This window comes from Melospiza georgiana, chromosome 7 (genome assembly GCF_028018845.1).
Source record: "Melospiza georgiana isolate bMelGeo1 chromosome 7, bMelGeo1.pri, whole genome shotgun sequence".
NCBI classification, from domain to species: domain Eukaryota; kingdom Metazoa; phylum Chordata; class Aves; order Passeriformes; family Passerellidae; genus Melospiza; species Melospiza georgiana.
Genome location: NC_080436.1, coordinates 39,802,023 through 39,828,171, shown reverse-complemented (window position 1 = coordinate 39,828,171; position 26,149 = coordinate 39,802,023). Strand labels below are relative to the sequence as shown.

The window sequence follows — 26,149 nt, the reverse complement described above, 5'->3', positions numbered from 1 at the left end:
CCAGTTCCCTCCATAAAAACTTCCAGACTCTTTGTAGGCAACTACAGTTCCTCACTTGGAGCTGAGGTTGCTGAAAATCAGGAACCCAATCCCACCTGGAAGCTGTGTCTGTGCCATACCTTTTGGTCCTGTTGCTCCATCAACGCTTCTTGCTCCATGAGTTTTTCCATTAAGGCCTGTTCCTGCTTTTTCCTCAGCTCGTTCTCTTCCTCTGCTTGCTGTTTGTGAGAAAATCCATGGGTTAGAGATCCATGGGGAGCCAGGGAGGAATGGGATCTGTGCCACCGTGGGGCTTTCTGAGGGAGGGACAGGACAAGGACAAGAAAGGAGAAGGAGAAAGGAGGAGGAGAAAGGAGAAGAAGGGGGAAGAGAGAAGAGAAGAGAAGAGAAGAGAAGAGAAGAGAAGAGAAGAGAGAGAAGAGAAGAGAAGAGAAGAAGAGAAGAGAAGAGAAGAGAAGAGAAGAGAAGAGAAGAGAAGAGAAGAGAAGAGAAGAGAAGAGAAGAGAAGAGAAGAGAAGAGAAGAGAAGAGAAGAGAAGAGAAGAGGAGGAGGAGGAGGAGGAGAAGGAAGAGTATAGGAGGAGAAGAAGTTGGGGAAGGACAAAGGATGAGGAGAAGGAGAAAAGAGAAGGAGGAAAAGAAGAGAAGGAGGAGAAGGAAAGGAAAGGAAAGGAAAGGAAAGGAAAGGAAAGGAAAGGAAAGGAAGGAAAGGAAAGGAAAGGAAAGGAAAGGAAAGGAAAGGAAAGGAAAGGAAAGGAAAAGGAAAGGAAAGGAAAGGAAAGGAAAGGAAAGGAAAGGAAAGGAAAGGAAAGGAAAGGAAAGGAGAAGAAGGAGGAGAAAGAGAGGAGGAGGAGAAGAAGGAAGAGTATAGGCGGAGAAGAAGTTGGCAGAGGACAAAGAGGAGGAGGAGAAAGAGAAGGAAGAGGAGGACAAGGGCAAGGGACCTCTGGTTTACCTTGTAGGCCTTCACAAAGCGGACAAACACCGGGAAGAAGACCGAGGGTGGGGTTGTCTTGGGATTCTCCCCGAAATACTTCACAGCATCATCGAAGGCATCCTGCAACAGCCCAGCCTCAGTGCCCTGCACACCTCCCAGGCACCCTCCCCATCCCCAGCATTCCATGGAAACACAGCCCATCCCTGGTGTCACCCCCCTCACCACAGATCCCGGGAGCACAGCAGTACCTGGGCTATTTTGGCATCATCCTGGAGCTTCTTGAGCTTGCCCTCGTTGCTCTGGATGAAGTCCTTGAGCATGGTGTTGTGGTCGTGCATGGTGTACTCGCGCTTGGTCAGCTCCAGGCCCCGCTGCAGCTCCTTCACGTCCAGCAGGACGTTCTCCAGAGACACTGGGGAGAGGTACAGGAATGCTGAGCGTGCCAGCTGTGCCAGGAATGTCCCAGCAGGGCAGGGCAGGGCACAGGAGGGGCTGTACCGGCTGCTGCCTTCTCCACGTAGTGCAGCTCGTTGTAGAACAGGGCCACGTGCTGGTACTTCTCCTTCACCACGTTGGAGATGTAGTGCAGCAGCGTCTGCTTCCGGTCCGTGGACTTGGTCTCCAGCAGCTGGGAGCAGCAGGAACCATGTGGGGAGCAATGGGACTCACTGGGGTGCTCCAGCGTGTGCTCCATGCTGGGAACCACCAGTGGAGCCCCCAGCAGCCACCTGGGTCACCAGGACCCTCTGAAGGGCCACGGGGTTGGGATAGAGAGGCTGGAAAACTGGGCAAGGATCTGGGGTGATGAACATGAGCCCAGGGGTGCCCAGCTGGGCAGGAGGCCCCTGGGCTGTGCCAGCTCTGGTGTGACACAGCCCCAGGGCAGTGCCCATCCCTGTGCTGGCACTGCTGGGGCACTGCCAGGGCTGGGGACAGCTCTGGGACAGGAGGGACCCTGAGGGGCTGGAGCGGGGCCAGGGAAGGGAACGGAGCTGGGAAGGGCTGCAGAATCCCTGAGGGAGCCGGGCCGGGGCTGCAGAATCCCTGAGGGAGCCGGGTCGGGGCTGCAGAATCCCTGAGGGAGCCGGGCAGGGCTCACCTGGAGCACAGGAGGATCCCCAGGGATCTTTTCCCTCTCTGGAATTCCCTGCCAGGAGGGCACAGCCGGGGGGAACAGGGACAGGAGCAGAGGGAACGGCCTCAGGCTGGCCCAGGGCAGCTCAGGGTGGGCACAGCAGGAATTTCCCCATGGAAAGGGGGCTCAGGGAATGGAACTGGAGGGATTTCAGAGGCCTGTGGATGTGGCACTGGGGACATGGGGCAGTGCTGGGGATGGTTGGACTCCATGATCTTGGAAGGTTTTTCCAGCCTCAAGAACTGCACAGCTCCAATTCCCAGCTGGTGCCCAGAGCACACTCCTGCTTTTCTTACCAGGTCTAAGCTCTGCAGCTTAAATCCATACACAGCCCCTCGTTTGCTGCTGTTCATGTAATTCCCAAGAGCCAGGATGATCTGCCAGGATGAAACAGAGCAGAGCAGGAATTCTCAGGACAAATTCCTGGAAGTTAGACACCCCTAGGACAGCTGAGACCAGACCTACCTCCAGGATTTTCTTGAGTTTTTGGGATGACTTTATGGAGACAGAGGCAGCAATTATGGCGTGGAGTTGCTGTGCAACACAGAGAGAGCTTTGGTTAATGCACATCCAGCCAGGAGGAAAATGAACATCCAAACACTCACATCCTGGAAAAAACCTTCCTGGTTTTCATCCATACCACGGGAAAGAGCACTGATGTCCCTCTGCCATGTAGCCAGGCTGGGAGAGCTGTGAGTGTTCCCCTGGAGAAGGGAAGGCTCCAGGCAGAGCTCAGAGCCCCTGGCAGGGCCTGAAGGGGCTCCAGGAGAGCTGAGAGGGACTGGGGACAAGGGATGGAGGGACAGGAGCCAGGGAATGGCTCCCAGTGCCAGAGGGCAGGGATGGGTGGGACACTGGGAACTGGGAATTCCTGGCTGGGCTGGGATTGCCAGAGCAGCTGTGGCTGCCCCTGGATCCCTGGGAATGTCCCTGGGATTCAGTGAATGTTCCTCTGCCCTGACACCCCAGGATTCCAAACCCAGATTTACCCCCCTCAGATGTAAATAAGGATTCACATTCCAACCCCTACAGCTGTCCCGGGCATTCAGGCTGGATGAACACAATTCCAAGGGCCCATGGACCAGCACCAAGAGTAACTTTTCCCAACAATATTGCTTTGAGGCTGCCCAGGCTCCCTGGGGAATGGGCGCATTCCCAAGAGCTCCAGGAGTGTTTGGACAGCACTCCAAGGGATGGCCAGGTGGGGTTTTGGGGTGTCTGTGCAGGGCCAGGGGCTGGATCCATGATCCCCTGGTCCCTCCCAGCTGTGGATATTCCCCGCTCCCCTCACCGGGGTGAGCATCTGGATGCTCTCGGCGAAGTTGCCGATGAAAGCCATGATGGTCATCTTCTGCATCAGCCTCTCGATCTTGCTGAACTGCATCATGAACCTGTCCTCGTCCGACAGGTTCTCCAGGGGCTTCCTCTCCCTCTCGTAGAGCCTCAGCACCTTCACCTCGTTCTCCGTGGGCAGGAACCGCATCAGGCACTCCACGAAATCCACCGGCAGCGTCTTCAGGTCAAAGCTGAGGGAAAATCCCAGAAAGGGAGTGGGGACAGAGCTCCAGGCCAGGCCATGGATGTGCCTCTGCCATGGGACCGGGCTGGGAGAGTTGGGAATGTTCCCTGGAGCAGGGAAGGCTCCAGGCAGAGCTCAGAGCCCCTGGCAGGGCCTGAAGGGGCTCCAGGAGAGCTGAGAGGGACTGGGGACAAGGGCTGGAGGGACAGGAGCCAGGGAATGGCTCCCAGTGCCAGAGGGCAGGGATGGATGGGACACTGGGAACTGGGAATTCCTGGCTGGGCTGGGATTGCCAGAGCAGCTGTGGCTGCCCCTGGATCCCTGGCAGTGCCCAAGGCCACGCTGGATGGGGTTTGGAGCACCCTGGGACAGTGGGAGGTGTCCCTGGATGGACTGGATGGGCTTTAAGGTCCCTCCCAACCCAGAGCAGTCTGGGACTCAGCTCCACAAGAAGAAAAGCAAAGCAGCAGCTGTGAAGCTCCTCCTGCCCTGCCCATGCAGATGGGAACAGGATCCAAGGATAATGGGAATGATGCTGCTTCCATTTTCAAACACGTGGCCATTCCCCCACCCCTCCAGGCTCACTTTTCCAGGGAAAAGAGGTGGGGAGGAGCAAATATTTGTATTTAAATGGCCCAGAGCTCCCTAAAGCCCAACTGCTGAACCTGCCAGGACCTGGAGCAGGTTTGGGTCATTCTCAGCCAAAGGCAAAGCTTGTGTATCCATATTTGGAGATACTCCTTAAGGGAGGAGTGGGAGATGTTTGCCATGGCCCCAGTGAGTCTGGATGGGTTTGGGAGACATTCCTTAAGGGAGGAGTGGGAGATGTTTGCCATGGCCAGGATGAGTCTGGATGGATTTGGGAGACACTCCTTAAGGGAGGAGTGGGAGATGTTTGCCATGGCCAGGATGAGTCTGGATGGATTTGGGATCAGCCCCAAGAAGCAGCTCCTGTCCCAGGAGCAGGGAAGGATCCATATCAGTTCCTGAAGCCGCTCCACAAACCTAATTCCATGCAAAATCTGCTCCAACACCTGGAGTATACCCATCCTTCACGGAGCAAACTAGGGGAGCTGCCTCTTCCTGGGTTCCCTCTGGATTTTGCTCACTGGGACAGGAAACACCGTGGAGCTGCCATGGCAAACTGGACAGGCTGGAAGGAGCTGCCTTAATAAAGGAAGTGCTGGTTTGTCCAACCCCAACAGCGACTCAGCAGCACAAATCCAACTCTGATTTCTGGGAATGCACCACCATGGAATGTTTTCCATCAGCCTGGGGCAGGGTTCCTTGGCTGCACTCACACGTGGATGGCTTTGCAGATCTCGTCCGCCGTCTTGCCGGCCTTGCGCAGGGTGATGGCCAAGTTCTTGGCTCTGTTGGCATCCAGCAGTGTCACCTTGTTGGAGCCTTTCTGAGGGATCTTCTGCTTGCTGGAGGTCAGGTCCATGGCTGGGCCCTGCGCTTTCGTTTTGAATATCTCCTCAAATTCATCCACGTTTAGATCCTGGAAAGGGAAGGAAAGGATTTATCCCGCAGGGAACAATTAAACCCTCATCCAGGACTGCAGGGAAAGCCTTGTGGTGGCTGAGACAGGGTCATGGAATCATGGAATGGTTTGGGTTGGAACGTTAAAGCTCATCCCAGTTCTACCCCCAGCTATGGGCAGGGACAACTTCCACCAGCTCGGGTTTTTCCAGCCCTGTCCAACCTGGCTTTGGAGCCCAGAGAGCTCTGTCACAGGCTGAGGGATGGAAGGAACACACTCCTGAGCTGGGATGAGGAATTCTGGCCAGAACCCAGAAATCCAGCACCAAACAGCTCTGCACAGGTTCAGAAATTCAGGAAAACACTGGTGAGCCCTGGTGCTTTATCCAGCCATGGCTAAAGCATCCATGGAATGAGCCCTGTCCCAGAGTGACTGCTGTGCCCTGGAGAACTTCCCACGCCCCACAATTCCCTGACAGGAGGGGACAGCCAGCTTTGCTCCCAGGGAACAGGGACAGGAGGAGAGCAAATGGAACCAGGCTGCTCCAGCAGAGCCTTAGTTGGATATTAGGCAATATCGGATATTGGCAAGCGTGGGCAGGCACTGGAAGGGGCTGGAGCCCCCATTCCTGGGGGGATTTAACCTCTGTGGACGTGGCACTTGGGGACAGGAGGCAGTGCTGGCCCCAGGGCTGGACTGGGCGGTCAGAGAGGCTTTTCCAAGGCAAACATTCCCAGTGTGGAATGCAGGCCGTGCAGGGCAGCAGGGAGGGAAGGAGCAGGGCACCTCGAGGATGCGCTCGTCGTCGATCTCGTTGAAGACGGTGCCGTTGATCTGGTTGGGCTTCAGCGCCACCCAGTTGAACACGGGCATGCGGAACTTGGTCTTGATGGGCTTCTTGATCTTCACAGCTGGGGACAGACAGGGGCAGCTCCTGAGAAAGCGCCTGGGAACGCCCTGGCAGCTCCCCAGCACTGGGCAAGGACTGGGCTGAGCTGACTGTCCCACTGAGACCTGGAAAGGTGGCACTGCCTGCAGGGGCTGCTGGAGAGGGGAGCCCCAGCCCTCAGCAGGGCTCTGCAAACCTCCCAAAGGGAAATCTGGGATCCCTGTAGCCCCACCAGCTGCCTGGGCTGATCTGAACTCCCAGGCTCTGCCCAAACTCCATGGGAAAGGAGGAGAGTGGGTGAATTCAGCCCTGTCCTGTTGCTGGCAGAGCCCACTCTGAGCTGTGTCACAAACAGGTGACAGGAAGGGAAAAATGCCCCGTTCCCAAAGGTTTGGGAAATGGGATTTGGGGAAACTGCAGCAGGCCACTTCTCGGCAGGTTTGAGTTTCAAGGCCAAAGGGGATGAGCTGCAGCAAAGCTGGGCTTTAACAGGGGTTTAAAGCCAGGTTTTAATTCCTGTGCTGTGCAAATCCAGCAAATCCGAGTCATTTGGGAACTTTTGAGTAATTTAGGAATTTAAACAGAGGAGCTGTGAAAATGAAACCTGGAAATGAGACCTGATTGAGCAAGGGAACAACCCTATTTCTATTTCTATTTCTATTTCTATTTCTATTTCTATTTCTGTTTCTACTTCTATTCCTATTCCTATTCCTATTCCCATTCCTATTCATATCCCTATTCCATTCAATCTGGAAGCCACATGTATAATTTCCATAATCCAGTTCCCATTTCCTTTTCCTTACATTAGAACACAAATTTGCTCCTTGCTACAAAATCAATGAATTAAAGTCCATCAATCAACGTTTTGCTCCTGAATTACTCCCCAGAAAATCTGGCAAACATGGAACAGAAACCCTGGTCCTGCAGTGCTGGACACTAAGTGGGGTAACAGGGAATACACAGAATATTCCAGTGGGAATTTTGGGAACTGTATTTATCCAGCTTGTGCTCATCTACACTAAACAGGGTTTTGCTCTCTGCTTAATTGACGGGGTTACTTAAAATAATTCCTAAAAGAAAAGAAGGAACAGCTTTGAACACCCATGGAAAAAGGAAATTTTCTACTTGTGCACACACTGGAATGGATAATTAACTGCTCCCAGGTTATTCCAGGACAGGGAAGGCAGGAATGCCTTGTGGCAAAGATAATGGAGCTCAGAACCCCTTCAGATTCCCATTCCTCCTCCTCCTCCTCCTCCTTTCCCGAGCTCTGGGTGCCCAAATCCCAAGGGCTGGCTCCAACCTCCCCCTGCCCATCCCCTGGGTACCCCCAGGTTCCCTGGACACCCCCAGGACACAGGCAACGCCAGGATAAGGAATACTTAGCAGGAAGGAACCTACAGAAGAGCTTGATGGGCCCATCTTAGCAGGAAGCAGAGGGAACAGAGAAACAAGTGTTAGGAGAGGTCAGAGAAGCAGCATTTGTTATTTCCCAACTCCCCTCGGCCCCACAGCGCCCCTGCCCTGGGAATGCTCCTCCCGGCAGAGCCCCTGCACCCAGAAAAGGCAATTCCAGCCCCATTCCCTCGGAATTCCCACTGAAAAATGGGATCTGCAGCCCAGCAGCCCCCAAGGGATCAACCTTGGGGCTGGATTTTCCTACAGAACACCCTGGGACCCTCTGAGCCAGGATGCTTCTTGTCTTCCAAGGAACCTTTCAAGGCTGTAATATTTAAGTAGATTTTTTTGTCTTTAACAAAGCTCTTAATGAGAGTCTCTTCCTTTGGACTCCTAACGAGCTCTGGAGATTTCTGGGGACACCAGTGAGCCCTGAGAGAGCAGGCAGGAGGCAGTGACTAAAACACGGCTAAGGACGGGCAGCACATTGTTCTTCCTTCCAAAAAATCCCCAAATTTCACCTCTTCTTCCCAAATTTCCACCAAGAATTTCACAAATTTTGCACTGATACTTCTTCTCAGAAGAAATCAAACCCATATTCTGTCAAACATAAACCGACCCTGTTTATAAAACATTTTTGGTGTGAGTTTTGCTGCCCTGGAGAATCCAACTGTTCCAGACCAAATCTAATCCGTTGGGTTGATAAATCCCAGAATCTCCCAGTGGTTTGGGGTGGGAGGAACATTGAGGATTACCCAGTTCCCCCATCCCAGGCTGCTCCAAGCTGGACATTTCAGGGACGCGCGGAGCAGCCGCAGCTCCTCCGGGCAACCTCAGAGAGCCCGGAATTCTCCTTCCTTCCACTGCCAGGAGCTCCTCACCCCCACCCCGGTGAGGAACAGTGGGTTTGTAGGGAGCCCTGAGGGAGCTTTACCTGCCAGGCCGGAGTTGAAGACCACGGTGGGCGAGGCCGTGCCGGGCAGGGGCGGAGCTGAGGGCGGCGGCGGCGGCAGCGGAGCCGCTGGGGCTGCGTCCGGAGCTGGGCCCGGCAGAGGAGGAGGAGGAGGAGGAGGTGGAGGAGGAGGTGGAGGAGGCACAGGCGCTGCCACGGGGCCGTTGGGCACTGTGGGAGGGAGGGAAAGCGGAGTTATTGTGGAGGGAGGGGCACAGAGAAAGAGCCGCGGCATCCCTGCCACGTCCCCTCCTCACCCTGAGGGAGTAAAGGATGGAAAACCCCCTTTTTTAAATTACTTCCTAAAAGCCAGGCCATGTCTTCCAGCCTAAAGGGACTGACCCCAAGGTTTGGGACAGCAAATCCTGAGCATCTACACAGGAGGATTTTCCAGCCCCTTCCCTCCTGAGTTTAAATCACAGCCAGGATGTTTTTCCCCTATTTTGGGCCTGCTCTGCTGAGGAGTTGGAGTTTTCCATGGAAATCCGCTCTCCCAGCTCCTACACCTGTGCTAGGGGAATGCTCCTGGAAGCACAATCAGTGCCTGGTTCTCTCCCAGTTCAGAGCCCCAGCATTCCCAAGGCTTTTTCCCAGTCAGCCTCCCCCAAACCATTCCCTGAGCCACCAAAGGCCTTCAGGGCCTGGAAGTGCCCTCAGGAAAGAAGGGCTCAGTATTTCCATCCATGGAGGGGGCAGCCAGGTGGGGGTCACCCTTTGCTCGCAGGGAACAGGGGCAGCAGAGAGGGAATGGCCTCAGGCATCAGGAGGAGTTTCCCCACGGGAAGGGTGGCCAGGCCCTGGAGCTGCCCAGGGGGGTTTGGTGCCCACAGCTGGGATCCCCCTCTCTCCTTCCTCACCTGCCTCAGGTGAGCCTGGCAGGGCGGGCAGGGGCGGTGGAGGTGGGGGCAGTGGCACTGAGGAGGCAGCTCCAGGTGTGGCACAGGTCCCTGGCACTGCCTCTCCTCCTGCTGGCACCATCCCGGAGCCCAGGGCCACGGGGAGGATGGAGATGTCCCCATCCCCTTTCTTCTGGATCTTGATGGTTCCCTGCTTCTCCAGCTCGTGGATCTTCTTCTCCAGCGTGGACTGGCGCTGGATGGCTTCCTCCTTCTCCTTCACCATCTTCCTCAGGGTGTGAACCTGGCTGTTGGCATCCTTGTAGATCTCCTGGAACGACACAGGAGCAGGGAATGTGCATTCAGAATCCCAAGGGCAGCACCAGAACAGCCTGATCCAGAGAAGGAATTGCATTGCATGTGCCCAGGGAAGCCCCCCAGAGAAATTCTGGGATTCTCCCACCCTTTGGGACCTCCACAGGTCCAAAACTCCCACCTGAAATGCTCCAGAGCGGGGGAATGAGATGTGCCCAGCTCACTCAGTGATTCCTGGCACACCCAGAGGGATTTCTGTCCATCCTTTGAGTGCACACACAAACAATTCCACTGGAATCTGCCCCAGGTTCAATACTGGGAAGCCAAGAGAATTCCCCTGCCCCAGGTCTGTGATCCCCACTCCTGCATCCTGAATCCCCCCAGGGCTTCCCTGTGGAACCCACTCACCCTGATCACGTCCAGTTCTTTGTTCCTTTGCATCAGTTGCTTTTCCAGTTCCACAATCTTGGCCATGGCTTCATTCTCCGTATCCTGGAGTTTTTCAGATAACTATCCAGCAAAAGAGAAATGGATTAAAGAACTGGAAAACTCAGGGTTTATCCATCAAAATAAGAGGTTAAGAGGTATCCATGTTGGATAAATGGATAAATCATTGATCTTGCAGGGAACCCTGAAGCCTTTCCTTGGAAAGTGAACAGATTCCTGTCTGAGATGGGAGACATCAAGTTGGAATGGGCTTGGAGCAGCCTGGGATAGTGAAAGGTGTCCCTGCCCATGGCAGGGGTTGAACTGGAGGGGTTTTAATGTCCCTGCCAACCCAAACCATTCCCTGGCTCCTACAGCACCTCAGAGGGGCAAACTCTGCACAGCGAGTTAAGGACATTATTTATTCCAAGTGATGGGAATACAGGGATGCTGAGAGAAGGAAAAGACTTTCCTCAGTTTTAAAGTAAGGAAAAACCCTTTTCTTATTATTTTCCAAAAGCCAGGCCATGTCTTACAGCCTAAAGGAGCTGACCCCAAGGTTTGGGACAGCAAACCCTGAGCATCTACACAAGATGCTTTTCCAGCCCCTTTCTTCCTGAGTTTAAAGCACAGCCAGGATGTTTTTTCCCCTGTTTTGGGCCTGCTCTGCTGAGGAGCAGGGGTTTTCCCTGGAAATCAGCTCTCATGGAAATCAGCACAGTTCACAGCTGTGCCAGATGAACCCACCTGGAAGCACAACCAGTGCCTGGTTCTCTCCCAGTTCAGAGCCCCAGCCATCCCAAAGCTTTTTCCCAGTGAGCTCCCCCCAGACTGGGCCAGGCCAGCCCAGAAGTGTTAAGTTTTAAGATATTTTTATGTTAAAAAGGCTGTAATGTGCAAAGCCTTGGCACTCACGTGGGACAGGTTTTCCTCCAGCTCCTCCACCCTCTCCAGGGCCGCGTTCTTGGTCTCGGCGTCCTCCAGCAGAGCCCCCACGTCGAACACGTTGTCCAGGTAGGCCTGGATCTGCACCTGCAGCTTGTCACTCTCCGTGTGCTTCAGCTTCTGCAGGGCCCAGGGCACACAGGGCACACAGGGGACACTGGTGACACCGGGCACTGGCACAGGGCTGGGGACAGGGCGGCTCAGGGCACCTCCACCACCCAGGGACACCCTCTGGAGCCCAAACAGGCCCAGGTCAGTCAGGCAGGGTCTTGTCCTCTGTCCCTGCAGGGGACAGTACAGCTTCCCTGCCTGTGGAATTGGAGCTTTAGGGTACCTTCCAGCCCAAACCACCCCATGATTTCCTCTGTGCTTGCTGGGAAAGGCTCTGCCTGGTCCCCATGGACTCCCAAGCACACCCATGGCCAGTGCAGCCCTGTCCAAACACACCCCACAGACCCCACATCCCTCTCCTGGTGGAGCCTGAGCAGGGATCTGCAGGGACAGCCACTGCCATGCCCACAGCAGCAGGGTTTCCATGGATGTGCCACCAAGGAAGGCAGAAATGCTGCCTGGAGAGGCTGTGGTGCCCCAATCCCTGAAGTGTCCAGGGCCAGGCTGGAGGGGCCTGGAGCAGCCTGGGACAGCAGGGGGAAGTGAGAAACTCTTTCAGGTCCTTTCCAGCCCAAACCATTCTGGGATCCCTTGGAGAATAGAGAAGGGGAAACAAAGAAGCAGCTGACAGACAGACAGACAGACAGACAGACAGCAGGGGACTCTGGCTGTCAGAGAACCCCACAGGAGACCTCTCCAGCCTGGAGAAGGAGGGAGCCCCATGGGGACGTGGCAGGGCGAGGGTGGCTGTGGTTCATCCTCCCTTTGTTATCAGGCTCCAGATTTAGCTCCAGGCTGTAATTGCAGCTGGCTGCAGCCATTCCCTCCAGCTGTGGGACAGCCCAGGGGCTGTGGGAAAGGGGGTGTGGGGGTGGGAGCAGCCCCAGACTCACATCCAGGTACTCGTCCAGGCCCAGCTTGGTGAACTCGTACTGCAGGTGCACTCGGAAGTTCATGTCCTCCACGGAGTGCACCACGATGTTGATGAACTGCATGCAGGCCACCTGCAGGGACACCAGGGGTGGGAATTGAAATGCAGGGAAAGCCCAGAACCTCGGGCTTGTAAGCCAAAGCTCAGAACTAAATACAGGATTTGATCCGAGAAGTAAATACACGTTTTAATCTGAGAAATAAATACAGGATTTGATCCTTGGAAAAGGTTTCTAAACTTAAGCGATAGAATAAGAATGTAAATTTATAGCTTAAAGTTAAGTTGACATGTTAAGTTAAAAATAATAAATTTTAGAGTTTTAGAGTTTAAGATGCAGAAAAAAATAAAAGTAGTTACAAAGGTAAATAAGAAGTTTTGCATATAGCACTGTAGGTTAGTATGTTATAATATGATTAAGAATGATTACATTACGAGTTCATAAGATGAAATATTTAAAGATTAAGGTAAAAATATAAATATCTTTGTTAGTAATGTTTTGTTGGTTAACAAGTCTTTAAAAGTTCCTACAGTTAGAGGTTTTGTGACCTTCTGAGCTGTGTGGTGAAGATGTGAACAGAACCCACCTTTCTTACTTGTGCAGAAGATAAGAAAAATAAATTGCATCATCTAAAGCACTACAGAAATCATGTCTCCAACTTATTCACAATTCCTCCCCAAATCCCCACCCCAGGTATCCCCAGGAGCAGCTGGAAAGGGCTCTGTGGGACCAGCACTGGGCAGGATCCCAGGAGCAGGATGTGAGCAGCCACCAGCACATTCCCTGTGCTCCTGCCAGGGAAATCCATCAGCTGCTCCCTGAACTGCCCCATTCCCAGCCCAGGCTGGGCTCAGGACTCCTGGGCTGCTGGGATGGAGGGGAATGAGCATTCCAGGAATTAAATCATGTCTGCAGAGCCACCTCCCCACAGCAGGAATGCTGCTGGGGCCAGGACAGGCTCCAGGCTCTGAAAAACCAGTCCTGGGTCTGAACAGCCTGGAAAGGGGAAATTCATCTGGGCCTGGTTCTAAACAGCCTGGAAAGGGGAAATTTATCTGGGCCTGGTTCTAAACAGCCTGGAAAAGGGAAATTCATCTGGGCCTGGTCCTAAACAGCCTGGAAAGGGGAAATTTATCTGGGCCTGGGTCTAAACAGTCTGGAAAAGGGAAATTCATCTGAGCCTGGGTCTAAACAGCCTGGGAAAGGGAAATTCATCTGGGCCTGGTTCTAAACAGCCTGGAAAGGGGAAATTCATCTGGGCCTGGTTCTAAACAGCCTGGAAAGGGGAAATTTATCTGGGCCTGGTCCTAAACAGCCTGGAAAAGGGAAATTCATCTGGGCCTGGTTCTAAACAGCCTGGAAAGGGGAAATTCATCTGGGCCTGGGTCTAAACAGCCTGGAAAAGGGAAATTCATCTGGGCCTGGTTCTAAACAGCCTGGAAAAGGGGAAATTCATCTGGGCCTGGTTCTAAACAGCCTGGGAAAGGGAAATTCATCTGGGCCTGGTTCTAAACAGCCTGGAAAGGGGAAATTTATCTGGGCCTGGTTCTAAACAGCCTGGAAAAGGAGATTCATCTGGGCCTGGGTTTAAACATCCTGGAAAAAGGAGATTCATCTGGTCTTGTTCTAAGCTGGGAAAGTGAGATTACTCAGGGTTTGTGAAAGTGAGATTACTGTGGGCCTGGAGGCCCCGTTTAGGAAAGGGGACTTGCACAAAGGGACCTCTGTTGGGTGCCCAAAGCACATTTCCTAACCCGAACAAGGACCAGATCCCAGAAATTGGCATCCACACACATCCCAAGCCAGCCAGGGCACGGCAAAGGGTCCCCAGGGTATGGGATGTGGGGAAATCTCCTGTGGAGTGGCAGGAATTGGGGCACAAACCCCAAAGATTTGTCCTTCCCTTGCCACAACCTGCTGTGCCCAGGTGCCCCAGGAAGGAATTTCCCTCATCCTTACTGGGTTCCTCGTGGATAAAACCCCATCCTGTGAGCAGCACTGCAGCAGCAGCTTCCCAACATCCACCAGGATCCCTCCCAGACCTCTAGGAGGAACCTGAGGGTTGAAACAATCTGATTTTCCTGCAGGAAAAGCCTCCAGAGACTCCACATCTCCGGGTCATTTGGTGGGAAGAAGGAACTGGAGGCACCCCCTGGATCACCAGTTTGGCACTGGGATCTGGTCACTTCCCTGGGATCTGTTCCAGGGCCCAGGGGAAAAGGGGATGGGACAAATCTGAGACTCCAGGCTGGTGCCTTGAGGGCAAAATGCAGGGATCATGTAATTCCCTCCTTTTCTTTTTAAATCCAAGGAATGTGCCAGCCTCATTTTTAACCTGCTGGCCCTCAGGGCTGTGATCCCATCCTGGAAACATTCCTGGAGCCTGCAGGAATCACCTCACTGGTGCTCCAACACTGATTTTTGGCAGAAAAAGGTCTTTTACACAAAGCTCAGCACTAAATTGGTACAAAGTGCAACAGAGGCTCAGAATTCCAGTGCTGGGGTGGGAAATCCTGCTCAGAAGGGACCCACATCAGATCCAAGCCCTGAGCAGGAATTCAAGGGAGGCTCTTCCTGATCAAATCAGGATTTCAGTTTCTCACACTCCAGCAAAGACCTTAAACCCCCAGATTTGGGGGATTTTTGCCATCAGCCCTGGAACCATCACCCTCCCTGCTGCTGCAGCTCTGCCTGGGTCAGCAGAAGGGCCCAGGGAAGGAAAATGCTGGAAAACCCAGGAGTTTGTGGCACGGGCACTCACCATGAAGTCAATGTTGTTGTCCTCGTTCCTGAAGTGCTCCATGAGCTTCTCAAAGCGCTGCTTCTCCCCACACACCTGAAAACAAAACACCACACCTGGGTCAGCCCCACAGGAAACAACACACCTTGTCTGCCTGCTCACACCCTCTCCAGCCAGGGTAAAATATCATCAATAATTCCACGTGGGCACCTGCAGCGTGGGGCTGAGCAGCCAGGCACAATTCCTGCGCCTCTGTAATTACAAAAGAACTCTTTTTATCTCTTTTCTCCTTAAAAGTTGGATCTCATCCACGAGTGGAAGGAGCAGAGCTGCACCAGGCTGTGCCACAGCTCAGAGCTGACTTTTCTCTGTAATTAGGGAGAAACCCAAATGACAGGGAGGGAAAAGAGAGAAAATTATCCCTGGCTGAAGGAGGAGTGGAAATAAATCAGTGTAACATCAGAATTCCAGAGTGATCTTCCCAAAAGCTGGCTGGATGAGCTGAATGCCAGTTTATTTTCTTGGCATTTCTCCTTGCCTTGGAGGAAAACACATTGGGTTCTTCAAAGTCCACCTTCAGAAAAGCTCCTCAGTTCTGGGTTTTTCCCAAAGCACCTGAATCCTGGGTTTATCTGGAAATTCCAGCTGATTTCCCACCCAGAGATGCCACAAGCACACCCTCCCCTCCCAAATCCCACTATTCTGGAATATTTTTGTACAAACCAACACAGCAGCTCTGCTGGGTGAGAGCCAGTGATGGGATGGTTCCCTGCACAGGGAATAATCCTGGATCCCTGTCCCACCCAGATCCCAGCTTGGATCCCACAGAGCTCTCAGAGATTCTGGATTTCAGGGGAGCACCTGGAGCATCCCAAAGCTCCCACAGCTCTCCTGGAATTTTTTATATTTTGGGTAACGATTTGGTGTTTGAGTATTTTTTGTAGCTTTGGGGTAATACTTTGTTACATGTTTAATTTTTTTATACTTGAAATAAGTGTTTTTGGTGAGTTTTGCTGTCACTATTCTTGTGGAATTATTTTGTTGAGGGGCTGCATGAAGAGTTGTGAGAGTTTTTTTGAGTTTTTGATTTGTTGTTTTCAGAAGTTTTTCGAATGGTTTTGATAAGATGTTTGTCTGGATTGTTGTTCTATGTTGAGGACTGTATATTTTGTTGTAGATTTTTATTATTTGGTTAATTATATATGTAAATGATATAGATTATTTATATATGTTAATTATATGTTAATTAGGTTAATTGTTAATATTTACATTAGTTAATATTATGTATTATTATATATTATATAATATATAATATACTATACTATATATAATATATAATATATAATATATAATATATAATATATATTATATATTATATATAATACATATTATATTATATTATATTATATTATATTATATTATATTATATTATATTATATATAATATAATATATTATAATATAATATAATATAATATAATATAATATAATATAATATAATATAATATAATATAATATAATATAATATAATATAATATAATATAATATAATATAATATATTATATATTATGATATAATTTACTTATATTACATTACTTCTATTACTTAATTATTACTTAATTATTACTTATATTACTTAATTACTTATATTACTGTATTATTATATATTATATAATATATAATATACTATACTATATATAATATATAATATATAATATATAATATATATAATACATAATATATTATATTGTATTACATTATATTGTATTATATTATATTATATTATATATTATATATATAATATAATATAATATAATATAATATAATATAATATAATATAATATAATATAATATAATATAATATAATATAATATAATATATATTATAATATAATTTACTTATATTACATTACTTATATTACCTAATATGAATATGTATGTTATTTATAGTATTAAGTTAATAATAAAGAATTATTATTTATTGTAGGTATTTATTATTTGAGATCAGGTTGAGATAAACTCAGGTGGGATATCCCATTCCAGCAGTTGGAGTTATTATTATTTCCAGTTATTTGGAAAATTTCCAGCTCAGCTGGGATATCCCAGTCCAGCAGTTTGCCTACCCTGGGAGGTGCTGGAATAAAAGGTGCTGGAACTGTTGGAATTAGAGCTCCTCTGCACGACCATGGGAACCATGGAGGGGACACCAGGGTGGCTCCAGTCAGCCACAGGAGAAGTGGGGAGCCCCAGATGTGCCGAGGCAGCTGCACCAACCTCCTTGAAGTTGTCAAAGGCAGACAGGATGATCTCGTGTCCCCCTCGGACCAGGCACACAGCGGCCAGCAGCTCCAGCACCAGGGCCTTGGTCCTGTGGAGAGAGCACAGGGACACCTGAGGGACAGCAGGGACCCTGAGGGGACAGGGGGAGCTGCAGCCTCACCCCGTGAGTGTGTGTTTAACCCTGGGATGGATCCTGCAGCCTCTGTGTGTGTGTTTAACCCTGGGATCTTGCACTGGATTCTGCAGCCTGTCAGTGTGTGTTTAACCCTGCAATGGATCCTGCAGCCTCTGTGTGTGTGTTTAACCCTTGGATGGATCCTGCAGCCTCTCTGTGTGTGTTTAACCCTTGGAATGGATCCTGCAGCCTCTCTGTGTGTGTTTAACCCTGGGATTGATCCTGCAGCCTCTGTGTGTGTGTTTAACCCTGGGATCTTGCACTGGATTCTGCAGCCCCACTGTGTGTGTTTAACCCTGCAGTGGATCCTGCAGCCTCACTGTGTGTGTTTAACCCTGGGATGGATCCTGCAGCCTCACCCTGTGTGTTTAACCCTGGGATTGATCCTGCAGCCTCTGTGTGTGTTTAACCCTGCAATGGATCCTGCAGCCTCTGTGTGTTTAACCCTGCAATGGATCCTGCAGCCTCACCCTGTGTGTTTAACCCTGGGATGGATCCTGCAGCCTCTCTGTGTGTGTTTAACCCTTGGCCTCACCCTGCGTGTGTTTAACCCTTGGATCCTGCAGGGTGCACAGGGAGCTTTGCCTCTCCTGGGGCCATGCAGCTCCCCCCTTCTTAAAGCTTCTCAAACCATGCAGGGAATGAAACCCCAAGTTGGAAACTCAAGCAGAAGGCTCTGGTGGGGCTGTGGCAAAGGCAGGGCAGTGTTTGAGGGGTGCTGCTCCCAGGGAATGCCCTGCACACCCCTGCAAGAGCAGCTCTGCACCCCCAGCCAGCCTTCCTTGAGCCCAGGTTTTAATGGGAGAGCTTAAAATTCCCATCTGCTGTTTCCCTGACACAAATCTGAATTATTCTCTGTGGTAATTTGTATTTATAGCCCCCCACACACACACAATTCACTGCAGGCTGTTGGAGCACACGTCCTTCTCCTGAAAAATCAGGAATCTGAGCTGATTTTCAGCAGTGAAGCAGAGAGAAAACGAGATCACTGAGGGAAAAACATGCAGCAAACTCTGTGTAACCCTGATGGAAACCATCCACAGTATTTCCTTCCAGGATCCCTGGAAAACAAAAGCCTTTCTGGGCAGCTGAGCTCTGAGCAGAGGCAAACCATGCACACACAGAAAAAAATTAGTCCCATGCTCAAGCAGCGACTCAAAGCAGATGTTACAGAACAAGTAATACCTTGTGGGCTCTCAAAGGGTCAGGGTTATCTTTGGAAACCAGAAAAAATGGTCACTTCCCTAGGAAATTTTAAATGGAATGTTCAATGCTGCCTCCTCAAGGGTTGGTTGTTCTTATTTTCCTCCTGGCACAAGAAGAACTCGCAGGGATTTTCAGGATCAAGGGGATTTGCTGCAATGTTCCCTCCATGGGGAGGGGATGGAGATCCCTGGGGTGCTGCCCACACCTCAGGGGTGAGCACAATTCCCTGGAGCTGCTGCTGGGAACTGTGCTCACCACACAATTGTTGGAATTACAGCTCTGGGCACATCCCAGGCAGCCCTGAGCTCCCAAACCCCACTCAGGGCTCTCACACAGCTCCCCAGGGCTGAAACAAACCCAGGGCTCAGCCCTCAGATTGTTCCAGTCACATTTTAAATCAGTTTTTTTATCCACCAAAATCAAAATAACCCAATTCTTCCAAAAGTGAAAACTTGGGCTCTCCCCTGATTTCCAGGCACTGGAAAACGATTAAAATGATGCTAAAAAATGATGCTAAAAATGATGATTAAAAATTATGACAAAAATTATGATAAAAATTATAAAAGCAATAAACTTCCCATTTGTTCTTGGCTTGCTGACTTGGGGCTCAATAAAAGAAAGAGGGAAGAAGCTGCTTCCCTCAGGACAGGATTCCTGCCCAGCCTCAGCCCTGGGAATCACATCCTGTGGGGTTATCAGCTCACCCCCTGCTTCACCTTTCCCTGGAACCACCTCTGTGCCAGAGCAGGACTGGTGTGACCTGCCAGGGTCAGAACTCCAGGATCTGCTGGAGCAGGGAGCACAGGGATGTGTGGCAGAGCAGGGACATGGAACCACCAGCAGGTCCACTGAGGAGTCACAGCATCCTGACCCAGAACAGAAGTGAAATCTCTCCCAGAGAAATTCCAAGCTAAGGATCTTGGATAACATTTCCTAAAGATTTTCCCTTTTTTTTCTTCATGCAGCTGCTCATTGCCACTGGGGTTTCCCTGCAGTGAACAGAGCTCAAGGGCTCCAGCAGCCCCATTTCAGCTGAATCCCAAAATTCCAGGATGGTTTGGGTGGGAAGGAGCTTAAAGATGATCCAGAGCCACCCTGGCATGGCAGGGACACCTCCCAGTGTCCCAGGGTGCTCCAGCCTGGCCTTGGGCACTGCCAGGGATCCAGGGGCAGCCCCAGCTGCTCTGGCAATCCCAGCCCAGCCAGGAATTCCCAATGTCCCACCTAAATCCACCCTCCCTCAGCCTGAAGCCATAATTAGAGCTGGAGAAGCAGCAGCTTCTGGAAGCACTGGGATCAGACACCCAGTGCTGGTTTAACTGCACTGTTGCAGATCCCATCTGATCCAGAGCAAAGCCTGTTCCCCTCTGGAAGCCCTTTCCAGCCCTCTTCACTCACCTGCTCCAGCCCTAGGAGCCAGAGGAGCCTACCTGGGGTTCTTGTTGTTGAGGCTCAGTGCAATCTCATTGACGGCGTGGGGGTGGGACATGACCATGTTGAATCCATACTGGGGAGAGAAGGGACAACCCTGCCTCAGCCTGGCCCAAATCCCACCAATCCCACCCATCCCACCAATTCCACCAACCCCACCAACCCCACAAACCCCACCAATCCCACCAACCCCACCAATCCCACCGACCCCACCGACCCCACCGACCCCACCAATCCCCCCAACCCCACCCATCCCCCCAACCCCACCGACCCCACCAACCCCACCAATCCCACCAATCCCACCAATCCCCCCAACCCTACCAACCCCACCAACCCCACCCATCCCCCCAACCCCACCGACCCCACCAACCCCACCAACCCCACCAATCCAACCAACCCCACCAATCCCACCAACCCCACCAACGCCACCTCCCTGACAGCCCCTCTCAAGTAAAACCTCATGGAATTTAAAATCAGAATATTTCATTCTCCCACTGTCCATCACAGCGTCCTGCTTTGGGTATTCCATGAGTTTACACTTCCATGAGTTTACACTTCCATGAGTTTACACTTCCATGAGTTTGCAATTCCATGAGTTTACAATTCCATGAGTTTACAATTCCCTGCCTCAGCAGCACTGGAAGTGCTGGGTTTGGCCATTTCAGCAACAAAAAAGGTCCCAGAGCTGCTCCTACACCACTCCAGACTAATAACTACATAAAATATAACTAAATTCCTTTATAATAATGTATTTTTTTTAGCTTATAATTAATTTTATCATTCTTTTATTACTTTAATATTAAATAGCAAATATGTTATTTAATATATTTGCATTATTTAATATACTTAGTATGTATTTTATATTGCAGTTAATATATTATTTAATATATTTATAATTATTATTTAAATATTAAATAATAATAGTTAAAATTATATTATAATTAATTATATAATTATTATAAACATATAATATAATATATTATATATTATACAGATAATAGAATTATTTTAGAATTATTTTAATATAACTGCACGCTATTATTTTATATATTATATATCTATTTTATATTATTACAATGCAATCATATATAGTTATAATTATTAATTAACATCAATTGTTAATATATAATTAAGTTATTAATATAGTAATTATTTATATTATATTATTTTATAGCTATTTTAGATTTCTATAAAGTAATAATTTATTATTTATAATATAGATTTCGATTTCTATTAATTTTATATTTATATTTATAGCTTTATTATGTTATTTTCTATTTATATAAAATAATAATATATAATTTTATTTATAACTTATAATAATACACTAAACTCCAGACTAATAATTTATTAATTATTAGATTAATTAATAGTAATATTAATTTTATTTCTTATTTATATTTTTATATATTTATATTTATATTACATTATTTTCTATTTCTAAAAAATAATAATATATAATTTTATTTATAACCTATAATAATACACTAAACTCCAGACAAATAATTTATTAATTATATTATTAATTAATATTAATATTAATATTAATATTAATATTATATTTATATTTATATTTATATTTATATTTATATTTATATTTATATTTATATTTATATTTATATTTATATTACATTATTTTCTATTTCTAGAAAATAATATATATATATAACTTATAATAATACATTAAACCCCAGACTAATAATTTATTAATTATATTATTAATTTATATTAATATTGATTTTATTTCTTATTTATATTTATATTTATATTTATATTACATTATTTTCTATTTATATTATATATATATATAACTTATAATAATACACGAAACCCCAGACTAATAATTTATTAATTATATTATTAATTTATATGAATATTAATTTTATATTTATATTTATATTTATATTTATATTTATATTTATATTTATATTACATTATTTTCTATTTCTATAAAATAATATATAATATATATATAACCTATAATAATACACTAACCCCCAGACTAATAATATACCAAACTCCAGACTAACCTATTTAACTGCACATCTAACGAACAGGGTCTGGCCCAACACACCCAGGCTCTCACTGCCCTTTCCCTAAATCCCAAACCCCATCGCTGTGTCCCATTCCCCCCCATTTGGTGACAATTTCACCATTTCCACCAATGTCACCCCAAGCCGCGTGCCCGGAGAGCCCCGGGGCTGACCTGGTAGTTCATGATGGCCCTGAGGCACATGATGCACACGTGCACATCGTCCTTCTTGCTCACCAGCCGCGAGTTCTTCAGGGTCCTGCGGCTGGGCAGCGTGTTGTACCTGCAAAACACACACACATCCCGCTGCCATCAGTCCTGGGGAATTCCTGGGAAAGGGCAGCCAGGGACAGGAATAACCCTGCACCGGGTGAGGGTTCTGCAGAGGATGAGCAGAAAGCATTCAGGGGGATAACGCAGGGAAAGCTCCTGGCGGGGATGAAATGTGGATATCTGGCTCCAGCTGCACCTCGGCCCCTCCTGCCAGTACAGGTGACAGGGAATGTTCCCAGTGAAACTGGGACAGGGAATACCACACTGGTGTACCGTCACTCCCTGCCTCATCCCTGCAAATTCCTGGTTTAAATCCGTGATAAAAGCAGGAACAGGGAACACGACACCACACCAGTGTTTTGTACTTCTTCCCGACTCATCCCTGAAAATTCCCTGTTGAGATCTACAAAAAAAGCAGGAACAGGGAATACCACAGGAGTTTTTTTGTATTCCCTGAAAATTCCCTGTTCAAATTAACAAAAAAGGCAAGACAGGGAATACCACACTGGCTTATTGTGACTCCCTGCCTTATCCCTGAAAATTTCTTGTTCAAATCCACAAAAAAAAGCAGGAACACTGCTTTATTGTGACTACCTGGCTCATCCCTGAAAGTTTCCTGGTTTAAATCCACAATAAAAGCAGTAACAGGGAATACCACAGGAGTTTTTGTGACTCCCTGCCTCATCCCTGCAAATTCCCTGTCTAAATCCACAAGAAAGCAGGAACAGGGAATAGCACACTGTTTTATTGTGACTTCCCAGCTCATCCCTGCAAATTCCTCATTTTAACCTCACAACCCAAGAGGAGCAAGGTCCCACACCAGGGCTGGGTTCTCCCTGTGCCCACCCTGCCACAATTCCCAGCTTCCCACAATCCCTGCCCTGGGCTTCTCCTTCCCAGCTGAGATGAAAGGAATCCCCAAACCCAAACTCCAAGGAGTTTTTCCTTTTTTTTTTCCCCCATCCATAAATATGAATGAATCCATCAGCTCAGGGCACTGCAGGATTTTGGGAAACGTGACCCAGTTTGGGATCAGCACTCCATATTAACTAATGCATAAAGTACATCTAATAAGTAGATTAAATAATAAATTATAAACATGTACTATTGAATATTAATGAAAATAATTATAAAATAAATTATAAAATAATACATTGTTATAAAGGAGTTTAGTTATATTATATTTAGGTTTTAGTCTGAGGGGTTTGGAGCACTGGAACTGAATTTTGGGCGCAGCCCAGGAGGAGGCTGCTGCCCCCAGCTCTGCTCCTGCACCTGGATATTTGGGATTTAGGATTCCTGGTGGGAATGGGGCTGCCAGGGCTGTCCCACATCCCCCTGGATCAGCTCTGTGCCCTCCTGTCCCAACATCCCTTCCCAGTCACAACAGGAGCTGAGTGACCTCAAACTGGGAATCTGAACTGGGAAGTGTGGAAGCACCTCCAGGGCTGCCTGGACACCCCAGAGCTGCCAATTCCACACATTCATCCCACCAAATGTGAAAAAAAACAGCAAAAAAAGAAGGTTTTGAAGTATTTTTAGTCCCACAGAGACGGTTCCTACACTGGTTTATCTCAGATTTAAATTATGAAGGGCTGCAGAATTATTTTCATGCATTTAAAATCACATTAATGAGATTTTTATCATGCCACTGATGGAAGAAAAATAATTTCCTCAGTGCCTGGTGACTGCCTGAATTTCAGAACTGAAGCATCCACCAGTTCTGTTGGCTCTAAGAAATGGGGAGAATTCTCCTTAAACAACAAAAATGACCATGAACACAGATTTTGGTATTTCCAGGTGCTTGGAAAAACAGAATTGGGAAGCAAGGATACTCCAGCATGTCCAGCACTGGGCCTGATCTGCCTGGATCCAACCACTTGGATGGAACCTTCCCAAGCTGAGATGTCCTTCCTAAACTCCTCCATACCTGGGTGGCTTTCCAGGCCAAACCAGAGCCTCTCCTTCCCAGAGCCACCAGAAGCCAGCACCAACGAGGATTTCTGGTACAGGACCCCCAGAAGGTGGCTCTGCCTCCAGAATTCCAGCTCAGGATGCTTTTCCCTGTGTGTGCAGCCATCCCAAGGCTCCCTGATGGTTCTGTTTGCTCCCCAAGGTGGGGTAGTGTCACAGACATCTTTAATGGAAAATCCTTTCATTAGGATTTTTCCTCCTGAGAAGCTGGGAGGCCTCAGGAACAGAATGCAAACAATGATTATCTGCTGCTGTGGAATGCAACAGGTGCATCTGGGATTGGGCTCATGGGGTTGTTTCTAATTAATGGCCAATCACAGTCAGCTGGATCAGACTCTGTCCAAGACACAAACCTTTGTTATCATTCCTTCTTATTCTATTCTTAGCCAGCCTTCTGATGAAATCCTTCTGATGAAATCCTTTCTCCTATTCTTTTAGTACAGTTTTAATACAACATATATCATAAATAATGAATCAAAATAATCAATCAGCCTTGCGAAACATGGAGCCAGATCTCCATCTCTCCCCTCACCCAAGAAGCACCGTGAGCACCACCACAGGGCAGCTCCAGCCCCTCCGGTTGTGCTGCACCAGCCAGGGAAGGGTGGACGTGCCGGAGCTCCTCCTGCTTTCCCTCACGCTGCTCCCCAAGGCCCGGCCCAGCAGCTGGAGCACGGCTTGGCTTTGATTTCCTGTCTGCTGCAGGTCCCAGATGATGTCACCCCCAGGATATTTACCCTGCTAATTAAACTCAGATGGTTCCTCTTTCATTTCCACGGCCCCTCCTTGCAAGGGGAACTGCAAAACCTTTTCTTTGCCCCTGCAGAAGGGCAGGAGCTGCAGGGCTGGGCCTGGGGAAGGCCCTGCAGAGGGGAAGGGTCTGCAGGGGGGTGGCACATGTGGGGAGGGGGCTGGTCCAGAGGTTTGGGATGAGGAGGATGAGGAAGAGGGCAGGGTTTCAACAGCATCGTGGGAAAACCAGCAACCAGCAGAGCCAGGGCTGATCCTGGGCTGGAATAAAGAGTTTGAGGTTCCTTTTCTCACCCAGATCTGACAGAAAAACGCATCTGTTAAAGAGCAATTCCATCATTTTTTCTATTTTAGGGCCATGGAGGTGCAACCAGGGCTGGAGCCCCTCTGGAGGCAGGCTAGGAGAGCTGGGAATGTTCCCTGGAGAAGGGAAGGCTCCAGGCAGAGCTCAGAGCTCCTGGCAGGGCCTGAAGGGGCTCCAGGAGAGCTGAGAGGGCCTGGGGACAAGGGATGGAGGGACAGGAGCCAGGGAATGGCTCCCAGTGCCAAAGGGCAGGGATGGATGAGACACTGGGATATTGGGAATTCCCAGAGCAGCTGTGGCTGCCCCTGGATCCCTGGCAGTGCCCAAGGCCAGGCTGGAGCACCCTGGGATGGTGGGAGGAAAGTTGGAATTAGATCCCAAACCCTCCTGGAATTCCAGGATGTGCCCACTCCAATGGTGCAGACTTTGAATGCCCCAATTTAATACAAATCACTGCTGATTTCTCCCATCATTTTCACCTTTTTAGAAGCTAAAAATTACCCTGCTCTCCCCTGGCTCCCAGGAGAGCAGCCCAGGGTGGGTCTCACAGAGAGGAGAAGCTGCAGTTCATCAGGGCTGGGTGGGTTTTGGGTTCCATCCCTGCCATTTTGCTGGGGGTGGGTTGGAAACTGTGGGGTTTGTATCAACTGACAGCAAAAATTTCCTTCAGAAAGGGAGGTTTTGGCTCATCCCAGCAGTTTGGGGCTTCTGTGATCTGCTGGAGCTGCTCACAAAGATGTTCTGGTAAATTAGGAAGTATCTGACAAAAGGATGACTTCCCCAGGCCCCAGAGCAGTGGAAGTGTCAATGGCAAAGCCCAAATTCAGTGACTGCAGCTCCCAAAACCGTGGCAGATTTAAGCCCCATTATCAAAGCCCATTTCTGGATTTGCCTGGATCATCCTCTGCTCACAGACCCGGCAGACTCCAGAGGAAGAACTGAAGTTTCTCACTTCAATCCCCATGAAAACTCCAACATTTTCCTCAGAAGAAAGGGAATTTCTAATGGGCTGGGACACTGCAAAGCCTGCATTAATATTTATCTGACAGCAGAGCCTGGCTCTCAGCAAAGCTCCTTCTCCCAAAAAAGCAGCACTGAAATCCCCCAAGG

General features: G+C 48.8%; 1 protein-coding gene across 5 annotated transcripts in view; it reads right to left on the bottom strand.

The window, feature by feature from the left end:
* Nucleotides 1–26,149, bottom strand: part of FMNL2 (formin like 2) — a 113,666-nt gene that overhangs the window by 6,625 nt on the left and 80,892 nt on the right. For 3 of the 5 annotated variants that reach the window (XM_058027721.1, XM_058027723.1, XM_058027724.1), the window contains exons 7-24: nt 21,913–22,021; nt 19,706–19,782; nt 16,889–16,982; nt 14,639–14,713; nt 11,842–11,952; nt 10,808–10,957; nt 9,875–9,976; nt 9,173–9,482; nt 8,298–8,486; nt 5,863–5,987; nt 4,892–5,094; nt 3,363–3,597; nt 2,537–2,605; nt 2,368–2,448; nt 1,435–1,564; nt 1,185–1,348; nt 955–1,056; nt 120–218 (exon numbers count right to left, since the gene is read on the bottom strand). In XM_058027721.1, the coding sequence (XP_057883704.1) occupies nt 120–218; nt 955–1,056; nt 1,185–1,348; nt 1,435–1,564; nt 2,368–2,448; nt 2,537–2,605; nt 3,363–3,597; nt 4,892–5,094; nt 5,863–5,987; nt 8,298–8,486; nt 9,173–9,482; nt 9,875–9,976; nt 10,808–10,957; nt 11,842–11,952; nt 14,639–14,713; nt 16,889–16,982; nt 19,706–19,782; nt 21,913–22,021 (2,425 nt within the window). Of the gene's footprint in view, nt 1–119; nt 219–954; nt 1,057–1,184; nt 1,349–1,434; nt 1,565–2,367; nt 2,449–2,536; nt 2,606–3,362; nt 3,598–4,891; nt 5,095–5,862; nt 5,988–7,366; nt 7,388–8,297; nt 8,487–9,172; nt 9,483–9,874; nt 9,977–10,807; nt 10,958–11,841; nt 11,953–14,638; nt 14,714–16,888; nt 16,983–19,705; nt 19,783–21,912; nt 22,022–26,149 lie in introns of all 5 variants that reach the window. The other 2 variants (XM_058027719.1, XM_058027720.1) reach the window with 1 other exon arrangement.